At 32.5% G+C, this 12,485-nt stretch overlaps 1 protein-coding gene across 1 annotated transcript; it reads right to left on the bottom strand.

Annotated features, from left to right (window-relative positions):
* Positions 1 to 2,563: 2,563 nt before the first annotated feature.
* Positions 2,564 to 11,707, bottom strand: LOC125054174 (4-hydroxyphenylpyruvate dioxygenase-like). Its single transcript, XM_047655911.1, has 10 exons — positions 11,674 to 11,707; positions 9,157 to 9,242; positions 8,904 to 9,005; positions 8,252 to 8,464; positions 7,704 to 7,807; positions 7,162 to 7,266; positions 6,481 to 6,568; positions 4,392 to 4,514; positions 3,478 to 3,717; positions 2,564 to 2,704 (listed from the first exon to the last, which is right to left on the bottom strand). The coding sequence occupies exons 2-10, from the start codon at positions 9,235 to 9,237 to the stop codon at positions 2,630 to 2,632; spliced, it is 1,131 nt and encodes a 376-aa protein (XP_047511867.1). The 5' UTR covers positions 9,238 to 9,242; positions 11,674 to 11,707; the 3' UTR covers positions 2,564 to 2,629.
* Positions 11,708 to 12,485: the final 778 nt, after the last annotated feature.

The following is a 12,485-nucleotide window of genomic DNA, read 5'->3' as shown; positions in this document are numbered from 1 at the left end:
TTTAGACTATATGTATTGAGAATCTAAAATCTAGGTAGACATGAAGATAATGATAACACAAAATTTAAAGTTTAAACACAATAGCACGCAAAACAGTAGATTAAATTAAACGTTATTGTTAAAATCATCTAGTACCAATTCTTCTCAGTTTTTTTTATGTAATTGGAGGCAAACGGGCAGGAGGCTCACCTGATGTAAGGTGATACCGCCGCCCATGGACTGCCAAAAGGCTCGCAAGTGTGTTGCCGGCATTTGAAGAAGAAGAATTGGTACGCTCTTTTCTTGAAGGGCACTAAGTCGAATTGGTTCGGAAATACTTCTGTGGGCAGCTGGTTCCACATAGTAGTGGTGCGCGGCAACTCTCGGCTCAGTTGTGGAACGACGGACGGACGGAGTTTAAACAGTTTTCGATATTGCAGACTGTTACCACTTAGTATAGTGATTTTTGGAGAGCTGCTTATATGATTGACGTGATGAAATATATGTAGTATCATCATCAAGACTGCTCCATGATAATTACTATGTTTATTGCGCTAGGATATTCATGTCTCTGCCTGAGAACACACTAGAACAATTCACATAGACAAACAGGCATTATTATAAAGAATATATAATAAGAAACATAGAATTATTATAAAGAATTTTAAAAATTCTATGTTACACCTATGTACATGTATGGGTATTTGTTTAAAGTAAAATAAAATTTTCAATAAATTTAATGACGTCTCTACCCCACGTTGAAATTCAGCTTTGGTTTATTTATAATTCAGCCAGTTTAGCTTGTATTATTAATTTTTACTATTGCACAACATTTCGCAATACAAAAATTTTTTTTTTTATAATTCTAACATTTTCTAGCGCTTCCCCGAGATTTATTTTTGCTTAGTTACGAATAAAATGTTTAATTTCGATTGATTAGTACAATTTTGAACCACGGCACAAAAGTCCTGTTCCAGAGTTCAATGGTATTAATTGTATATCGAATCGAATTCCATTGTAGTGGCTGAATATGCATTTTTTTTTTAATTTTGGAAATAGATAGATATGTGACAAGGATAATGTAGCGTTGTAATAAATATGTGAGCACCATGTATTTACATAATAATTAATTTTATCTGCTGCATTGTTTTTAGTAACACCATGCGTCTATTTTATTTTAGTATTATACAGTGTATATAGTAAAATAATAATAGTAATAATGTGACATGAAACCATACTTATCCTGTCCTCTTGTTTTAATATATTTTAGTCTAGTAGTTTTTTATTCTTGGTACAAGGTTTTCACATATAATTATCAAATCAATGTATACAAATTATTGTAAAAACTATTTTAACAGAGTAAATATGGAGTTTCTTGCCCATTCTTTTCCATGTGAAACTACCTTTTGGAAGAGGCAACTAGAGTCATTTTTTTTTTCAATATTTTTAACTTGTAACATTGACTTTCAAAAGTGCCTTAAATAGGCCTAATTGAAATAAATGATTTTACTTTGACTTAGACTTTGAATGGTAAAATAATTTTCAAAATCGTTCTGGTAGTTTTTGAGTTAATTCGTTTCAAACATACAAAGTTTCTATAGTCCAAATCTGTTATAACGACATCGAAGGGACTACTCATATTTGGTTTTAAAATCCGATAGTCGTAACAGCCGATGACGTTGTTATTAAGAACCTAATACAATAGAATTCAGCCGGGACCGTTGATTATGGTCAATATAACCGGTGTGTTGTTCTAAACGATGTCGTCGTAAACGATTTTGACGTTTAGGTTTAAAAGGATATAAAGCAATACGACATCCATTGGGCTGGTATTTAACAGTCAATAACATGTTTTATAATTTATATTTAAATATTATAGCAAAAGCTGCACGATTAACAAACATTGAATATTACTGCACATTGAGGTTATTCTATCAGCTGTCAATCCATTAAGTGTTGTATGGTATTTATTTATTTATTGAAGTTTACGTATACGATGTACATAATACTATATTTACGATATATGTTACAAGCTATTTTTTCTAAAAAGAAAAATTACTAAATTAAAAAAAGTCTAATGCAAGCCAGTTTGCTCACGATGCTTTCCTCGACCGTTCGAGCGAATTTTAAATGCGCACATAGAAAGAAAGTCAATTGGTGCACAGCCGGGGTTCGAACCTAGGACCTCTGGGATGAGAGTCGCAAGCTGTAGCCACTAGGCCAACAATGCTCTCTTTCATCTCATATTTTCTAAAACATGACAATTTTGTTAAACATAAAAAATTCAAAATAAAAAAAGACCCGGAGTCCATCAATAAAAGAGGGTAACAAATTCTTAAAATGCCGGCAACGCACTAGCGAGCCCTCTGGCATTGAGAGTGTCCATGGGCGGTACGTCCACTTAACATCAGAGGTGCGCCTGCTGGCCGTTTGCCCCCTGTTCTATAAAAAAAAACTAGTAATTTTTGCTTATTGCTAGGCATTTAAATGTAGTAAACATATAACGTAATTATTGCATAATATCAATTAAAACAATAAATTTTTTTTTCAAATATTTTATTAGATAAAATTGACACAACATATTGTATCGCATAAACTATTAATAATAAAATAAAAGCCGTATACTAAATAACACATTGTAAGTCACAGTTCAAGTCTCCGTTTTCTTTTCGTTCATCTGTTCAATTGCTTCAAAAACCCATTTGTAGTTCATAGAACCGAATCCCTGAAACATAAAAAATATAAATAAAGTGTTATTAAAAAGTTTTTCATAACGTTATCCCATATATATTAAGGAGGAGCGTCTTAAGCATGGCCGTGACTGTCAAGGGGAAGCAGGGAACCAGTACAAAGGTGAATTAAGTATGATAAACCCAGCTTTCCTTACTTTTCGAACTCTCACAGCGGTTTCAGAAAAGTGAGTTACAGAATCGCAAGGCCCTTAGTAAAGAATGACCCAAGATGTAGTCCCTATGCTATAGTTGTTTTAACAATTGGGTAATCAAATAAAACGTTGGCCGGAGACTTCTCGCTCTTAATTAAATGTCATTTATAAATTAACAAATGAACCAATTGATTTATAGTCTATAATTGTAATCATTAATCTATAAGTCTAGACATTGTTTACTTGAGTTCGCAAGAACGCAGTTTATATATGATCATAATACACAGAAAGTAAACAATGTTTTTAATTTCTGTTTTTAGACTCCAATGTACATAACACTAAACAAGCAATTCGGGAACGGGTCTTGCAATAGCATGATTTTATTGTTTACGTATCTTTTTAGTAACAATATAAGTGCCGGAAAAAGTACCTGGACCCAATAGCAGAAAGAAAAACGAAAAAAAAACATAATGTTTTTAATTTGTGTTTTTAAGGTTCGTCCTAGCGGACAACCAAAGCTAGTGTAAACTAAAGTAAAAAAGGCGTTCATATTTATATATCGAATGTTCGGTCACCGCTCTTCACAGCAATCTATTGACCCGCGTATTACTTACCCTATGGTTTCTACGTTGTATAATTTCCAAGAATAAAGTAGGCCTCGCCTGAACATGTTTAGTAAACGCTTGCAACATATAACCGCGCTCGTCGAAGTCTATCAAAACATTCTGTTCTTTTAGATCGTCAATTGTTTCTTGTACTTTGAGAGAGCTCTTGTTGAGTTTCTCCTTGATCATGTCGTAATAAGTCGCAGGCCAAGTTATTATTTCTGCACCTCGCTCTTTGAGGTTACGCATCTGAAATCGTTAATTCTATGATAACAATTAGTACGTACGATTATGTAGTGATGTTAATGATAGAATGACACATTTTTGTCTAGCTTATGAAGTCATCACAGTTGAAGTACCACAGCTAAAGCAAAGACAATTAAAATACTTTTTTGGCTTATTTGCAAGCCAGATATCTCTGGTATATATAATAAAAAAAGGCGCTCCTCATAATTAAAATTATGCACTTTCAACTTATGATCATCCATAACAAGACAATTAGATCTGAACAATGCAATCAGAATAATCAGAGAGAAAACAAGAGTAATGGAAAAATATGGAGGAGGCTTTTACCCAAAAGGGGCCATACAATACTAGACCATTAAAAAAAACTAACTTAATTTTTTACAACTTTCAACACAACTAATACTCATATTAGTAAATGTTAACTAACCAATTTTGGTATGGATTCATTCATAAAGCTCTAATAATAATGCGTGATTTTAGCCGGTTTTAAAATTGAAAACATCACTCGTAAGAGCTACTATTCGTCAACTTTTGTGTGCATGTCTTTTTCTATAATAGATTTATTAAGGGTCAGATTCAGAGGAAAGCTTAGCAGTAATTGTTTGTATTGTATATATTTAAATGGTTATTAAGACTGTTAAAATAAATACTAAGTTAACCTTTAGTGTTATACTTACAGTAGTAATTATATCATCTGTATATAAAGCGACGTGTTCAACGCCGGACGAACCGTGGGCTTTGACGAACTCTCTGGCTTTGCTTGTTGGACGAAGTCCCTTTGCCGCTTCATTCATAGATAGCTGTATACAAATATTTAATTATAAAAGTAAGCTCAGCAGTAGGAGCAGTGTTGGCCTAGTGGCTTTAGCGTGCGACTCTCATCCCTGAGGTCGTAGGTTCGATAGCCGTTTGTGCACCAATGGACTTTCTTTGTATGTGCGAATTTAACCTCGAACGGTGAAGGAAAACTTGGTGAGAAAACCGGCTTTCCTCGACAAAAAGTCGACGGCGTGCGGTCTGATCACCTACTTGCGTATTAGATTAACAAATGATCATGAAACAGATACAGAAATCTGAGGCCCAGACCTAAAAAGGTTGTAGCGCCAAAGATTTTTTTTTAATGTCTCAGCAGTCTGTCAGCCATTAGACAGGTTTTAGGGATTTTTTTATTAGTAATAGCAACATTATTTTTGAGAAAAATTGGCAGCGAGTATTTCCAATTGACGCAACGGAAATATTTGACATTAATAAGCTTTAGTTGTTTTTTGATATAAGACAAATTTTGACGATGTGAACAATGCACTTTCTGAAATAGTGTGCTGGTTTTCTGCAAATAATTTACAATTAAATGCCACAAAAACGAAATGCATAAGATTTACTTTACCTAATGTTAAAACTACAACTATAGAGCTTAAATTGAACAATGAAAAACTAAACTTAGTTGATTCTACGGTATTTCTGGGCATTACAATAGACCAAAAACTTCAATGGAGTCAGCATATCACTAAACTTTCTGACAAGCTTAGTTCTGCGGCATACGCTATTAGGAAAATTAGGCAACTCACAGACGAGGAAACTGCCAGAATAGTATATTTTAGTTACTTTCACAGCGTTATGTCGTATGGAATTCTTTTATGCAGCAGATATACAATCTACCTATTTTTATCTTGCAAAAACGTGCTATTAGGTCAATTTATTGCTTGAAACCAGGCACTTCACTTAGAAATTTGTTCAAGAAAATCGATATTTTGACGGTACCTTCCCAATATATTTACAACTGTATCATTTTTGTGCGTAGTAATATTAGTTCTCTTTTAAAGAACAGCGACATTCACAATAGGAATACAAGAAATAAGGGAAAACTTTTCCAGCCGTCTTACAGGTTGCAGAAAATAAATACTTCATTTATGGGCCTAAGTATACGCTGCTATAATATGATTCCTAGTGAAATATTGGAACTGCCTTTAAACAGATTCAAAACACATATAAAAAAAACCTTAATGTGTAAAGATTACTACACAGTCAATGACTACCTGGAAGATAAAAACGCTTGGCAATAGTTCTAATTATATTCTTATAATTTGATTTGTTATCTTTGAAGTGTTATGAATATGTGTGTAATGGTGAATGTGGTAAATCACAGAACAGATTTTTTTTTTTACTTATGTAACTTTAATGACGTTGTGGTTTATGACATTTTCCTTTAAATAATTGTAATGTAAAGGGAGGGCAGAACTTGCTGAGTTTCTTGCCCGTTCTTCTCAGAACAAGGCCTCCTGGTAGTTTTTGCGAACGGATGGCGTAGCCCTGCTCTTTCGTGAATTTTGTAAACGTTGTTGACATTCATAAGCATGCTCTAAGAAGCATCTAAATTGAATAAACGTATTTTGATTTTGATTTTGATTTTATCTGACTTCAAAAACGGAGTAGTCTGGTCTGTTATGTTACTGGATTTTCATAATATTGTATAATATGAGTATAATGAAGGCTTCCAACACGTAAATAATAATAAACACATATGTGTGTGTGACTTCGTATGTTTGTCCACAACATCTCGGAAACTAAAAGTTACATGAGAACGTTTTATTTTGATTAGAACAGGGAGGTGAGAGGATGGAAGATGTAGATTGTAGGTATTACGCATTTCTAGAGTACAGATAAAAAATATAATAAGTAAAGAAATCTTTAGTTTTAGTAGATTTGCATACGAAGTTGGATTTAATTTTTTAAATATTTTTTTTGATTAATTGATTATATTTTACTTACTAGAACAGTCTCTGATTCGTTGATAACAGATGCCGAGTTGATACACGAGTAGGGAACCAAATCATGGGTGTAATCAACGCACCAGAATCTAAAATTAAATTATTAATAATAAAATAAATGATTATTAATATTTAAAATATTACATAAATACTTATAGTAATAATGTTAATAAATAAAATAAATCAGTGGCGCTACAACCTCTAGGTCTGGGCCTCATATTTCTAATACTTAGGTTTGTGGCGCGTTGAATTCTAATGTACTGTATCTTCCCTACCACATTCATTGTATATAATATAAGGTGACATAAGAAAAAAAACTTTAATATTTGGCAGCAAAAAACCAATGGAGTTTTACCAGAGTTTTTTTAGAGGGCCATACTGAAATACGTATACATTTACATAAATTAAAAAAAAAAAATACCAAAACATGAATAGACAAACAAAAACAACTAATCATACTATAAGACCAATCCAAGATATGAAATTTAACAATTATACTGTTCTTTATTGGAATTATTATATCTTTTAACCGGCGCTTGGAGTCCATGGTCGGTAGTTTGTACAAAGCCTAGTCTTACTGAATTTGAGGTATATTAAAAATTCTATAACTGACAAGGCTATTAAAGGTAGATTAATTATGTAAGTATTATTCATATTAGTGGAAGGTACAAAATATATATACCTGTGCATATTGAGGTTCTTTTCATACCACGCGATAGAATCCTCTAGAGTCCCATCCTCCATGTTTCCTTCCACGTGGTCAATGAATTCAAGATGAGTGTCTGGCCTAAATACATATTGACATAGTAAAAATGTCTATACCTTATGGAAATATTAATCAATTGAATCCTATAGAAAACATTTGGAGAAGAAAATTTTTATACAAATTTTAATTACTTATATTTTTTTGCGTGTTGTCTTTATTTACGAACCATGATGTTAGAAGTGTTTACAATATTCTATAGTAATAATAATAAAAATAAATAAATAGAAAGATTAAACAAATTTCAAAGTTTCGTCCCTGTGGCAGTGTATATCACTGGCAGCATTTCCTCGCTCTATTGCGATACTTAATCGTTGAGCGAGGAAAGCTTTGGTTTACAGGTACTATCTACCAGGCGCCAACAAAATCTGTAATTAGCGCCTGTGCACTTGAAACCCACGGCCCAAGATTGTCTACACCAACAGAAATAAAATCACTATGTAACGAAGTGTTTTACTTACAAAAGCTTATTGACAATATCAACGTCTTCGATAATCGTGTATCCCGGCAGAAATCTTCCTTTGTACAGCGACTTATCTATCAACGTGTGTGTATTGTCACCATACTGAAAAATAATGATGATAAACATAAACTAGAATGATATGATGCCAATGTCGAGTATTTTTTGGTGTGTCTTTTAATAAAAATCACTGTTACTTAGTTCAGTAATGATTTCTGTCTATGTGAGCATTTAACATTCGCTCGAACGGTGAGGAAACCGGCTTGCCTTTTTTTTTCTTTTTTATAGAACAGGGGGCAAACGGGCAGGAGTCTCACCTGATGTTAAGTGATACCGCCGCCCATGGACACTCGCAATGCCAGAGGGCTCGCGAGCGCCTTAGACTCGACACGAAAAATTCGACGGCGTGTGTAAGGCACAGGAGGCTGATCACCTACTTGCTAAATTATATTAACAAATTATCATATGAACTAAAAAGGTTTTTGTCTATGTAGAAATACTATTTTATCAAGCTCGGTACATAATAATTAATTTGCAAAAATACTATACCGTTTTTAGAACAGCAAACTTAACGACACCATTATCATCACATTCTTCGATCACGTCTTTTACAATAATAGCGCCTTGTTGGCCTGCTCTTTTTATAATTTCTTCCAGATTATTAACTTCGAATGCGACATCCTTAACAAAATCGCCATGAGCGGCGATGTCCAATGTGATCACACCTTCAGTTGATATCGGTGATTGAAATATTATTGTTATCTGGAATTGACATAATATAATCATTGTATTATATCAGCTTTTAATATCTTACACAAAGTTTTATGGATTAAATTTAAATGATTCGAGTATTCGGCTCGCACCTTAACATCATTCAGGCGCCTAGTTAAACGGCGTCGTTTAATTAAACGGCTAGGCTGTTAATTGAACGGCTAATTAAGCTAACAACGTCGCACCAATTACCGAACAATAAACATCTATGTGTGGATTTAAAAATTAAATTAAAAAAATATTTAACATAGTGATAATTTTTCACAAACTGATTAAAAAAATAACGAAATTGCGAAATCGCAGCTCCAAAAACTTACATTCAAAGATAACCAATATAGTTTGTCAATTTTAAGGGCCGAACTAGACTGTTTTATTATCAAATCAGAAATCTTTTTATATAATTATATAAATAAGGTTAATGTAACATTACCTTATTTAATTGAACCACATAGGACTGAACGGGATTATCTTCAGAGGCCTCTCGAACAGCGAAAGGTTTGAAACCGAAGCGCGCTACAAAGTAAGTTGACGCCTGCAACAATTTTATAGCAAATATGTATAGATTATTATTTGCGCAATTAACATTGGCAGGCACAGTCACAAAAATTTACTACATTGGTAGTAAAAAGGCATTGGCCTGACCGAAGCTTTTAAGATAGCATAGTAAATATATAACTTTTTACCGTTTTAGCATTTGCCACCCAAAACGTGAGGTGATCGAAATTCAGAACCTTTCCAATTGTTTCATTAGTTGCGTTGGTCATTTTGGCTGAAAAAGTAAATGCAAAATATATATTTATATATCTAACGGATCTACACCAAAAGATTTCTTGTGGAAATCTTTGTCTTTTTTCCAAAAGTCAAACTTATTTTGGGTTCTAATGGAAAAAAGTTATACTCGAATTGTCTCTTTTTAGGAGGGTTTAAAAACTGATATAAAAATGTACGACTTATGTTCTTTTCGTTGTCTCACAAACGTGTACACATATATTAAATTAGAAAAGAGAACCAATAAGGCTGAAGAAGCCAAAAGTTACCTAGTCCAAGAATTATTAGATCAGTAGAAATAAACTAAGCCGTGAAAATGGGCATCTAGGAACACTGCAGACTTTACAAGCAACATTCATTGCGTGGCGTTGGTTTTATATTCTTACCCTCATTCAGAAATGTACTGAAAATTGGTATTTTTCTCCTTTTTACTCCCGTTCTCATTCAAAATAAATAAACGAGACAAAACATTGAGTTCTTGATAGTGTGTGTACCAATTATTACAGTATTAATCAATCGCGAGGTTAGAAATAATAAATACTTATTAAATTTACTTAATCTATGCCATAGGAAGGAAATGATTTAATTGGTCAAAACGCGTGTACAATCCAATTTCGTTACCATATTAGCAGAATTCTTCACGAATATACTCTACTTATCCAGAGGTTAATATAGGGTTTAATAGGTATTATATTAGGTATTAATTAGAAAAAAAGCAATGTTAAGTGCCTACCCGATACCTAATCCATAACAATAATCCTAAACAAATACTCGTACCATATATAACGGGTAAGTTATCTAATATTCTAGCGATAATTTCAATCAAATTAGCTATGGGCTAAAAATTTATTAGCTGTGAGCTTTTAAGCTCGATATTTTAATGTTTGTCATTTTGCTTCCGGTCCCAATTTTAAAAGTCCAAACACATCAGAGCTAGCAACCATCCCTACAATACGTATTGATACTATTCCATTTCGATAAATATGCAATTTTATCTTTTTTTATTAACCGGAGGCAAACGGCCAGGAGGCTTACCTGATGTTAAGTGATACTGCCCATGGACACTCAATGCCAAAAGGATCGCGAATGCGTTGCCGGCATTTTAAGAATTAGTAGGCTCTTTTCCTGAAGGACGCTACGTCGAATTGGTTCGGAAATACTACTTCTTTGCCTTAAAAAACGCTCAGTTGTGGAACTGCTGTACTTAACGTCCGATTATAAAACTCAGCTGCAGGTATTGAACTAAACAACTCCTTAATAACTTCTTAGCAAGCAGCTTCATTGTGCAACTATTAAAATATACGCCACCCAATTTTAGCCAAAAAGTCGGGTCCATAATTAGTCGTAATAATTTTAAGTCTTAATTACGCAGTCTGGCATTAGTTCTAAAAAATGTATAATTATTTATTGCTCTAGAAATATTATTGATTTGAACAAGGCCACCGTGTAGTAATTATGGAAATATATAGTTTGTTTACTTCCAATGGGTAGTAATTGTAAATATTGCTGTTATTACGATATCAATGGAATGTTTAGTATTGATTCATATTTAATAATTTTAGGAACTCTGATTATAAATGCAATAAACAAAATAATTGAAAGATATTTTTGTTTTGAAGTGATAACGTCTTTAAAATCGTTTTAGTCGGGTGACATGTTCAGAAACTTGTGTCACACCAAAACCTCACGAGCGCGATCGCAGGTATAACGAGAGAGAGACGGACCGATCTCCCGTCTCATCTCGAGCGTAAACTTGTCATTTTACACCTGAAATTTATCATCAAAAGTGTGAATAAAACGATAGATGTAATTTAAAATTTGAAAAAATTGTTATCTTCATTAATTCCTTACTTCCCAAAAACTTATATCACCAATAAGACGTTATCACGTAAACATCTCGATCGTAAACCTACTTTACAAACAACCAATATTTTTTAAAATATATTCAGCCCGTCAACTAACCTCATTTGGCTCTTTTTCATTAACATATTGCTTATATTTCTGTTTGTGTTTAAATTGGAATCTTAATTTGATAATGTAGTAATATATTTTAATAATGTGACGATGTTGTAAAAAATAATATAAGAATGTACTTTTTTGATGATATGATTTATAATGTAATGTTATATGTAGAACTCTACTTTTTAAGACAAATTTGGACTGCATTATATGTGGCAGGATATAAGACGTTTAGATTGTACCACCATAATATTTGTGTACCGTATTCTTGCAAATAAATTATTATTATTATTAACAAAGTTACCTTTATACAAAAATAGTAGAAATAGTGAAGTTAAAATGTAATACAATTAAAATTTTTTTTTCATTCATAAACGATAGCTATGCAAGTCCATCAGTTTTCACAATGAAAACAACGTTACAAAATATTAACTAATTTAGGTTTATAGTACGTTGATAAATAGAATGCTTACCTCTTTATCCATATACACTTAAAACGAAACTGAAGCTGTATAGTGTTTATCATATTTATATGTTTTCAAATTCTTATCAAATTTATGATCTTATACTAAAAATTATTTTAATAATCCAATAAAAATATTATTGGTAATTATAAATGTTGTCAACGCAATTTGTTTGAGGAAACGGTGATAAAGATCTCATAAACTAGATTCAATATTGGTAATCCGGACGCATTCAACAAACTCTTTAGCTGTATAATATTGATGTATGTTGTAGTATGTAGTAACTAATGTGAAACTGATCTAAAATTCATGTGCACTTTTTTTTTCTTGTGTCCCTGTTTTAATATTGTCCTGTCCACTAGTTACATGTTTTAATTGCTTTGTTCCATTAATTTTGTCTAAATAACTTTGTCTGATGCATTTTTGCACTTCTTGCTATTCTTATCTAATTTTTTTCACTGTGGAAGCGATCGCTTGAAAGCGATAAGGCCGCCAGTTGCCTTTCTTTAAATTAATTTAAGTATGTCAATTGTATTATATTTCTGTACATGCAACGAAGTGTTAATAAATTAAAAAAAAAAAACTTGAGAGGTGTCAAGGGACACCCGGATGGAACGAAGTTCCTTTCGATTAATTTATATATTAATTGGTATCATACAGTATGGTAGGTTTTCTCGATCATTCGTTGTAATATCGCAGAATTTCATGACATTTTCCTGAAACATAATTTTTTTATAATGAATATTTTTTAAAGGTATTGTATTTTGCAAGGAAACTAGGGACCCCGCAATTATTATTGTACAGGGATTCTGGTGTACGTT

Source organism: Pieris napi, chromosome 11, assembly GCF_905475465.1.
Source record: "Pieris napi chromosome 11, ilPieNapi1.2, whole genome shotgun sequence".
Taxonomy (NCBI): domain Eukaryota; kingdom Metazoa; phylum Arthropoda; class Insecta; order Lepidoptera; family Pieridae; genus Pieris; species Pieris napi.
Note: the sequence above shows the minus strand (reverse complement) of the source record. Positions and strands in the feature narration are given on the sequence as shown.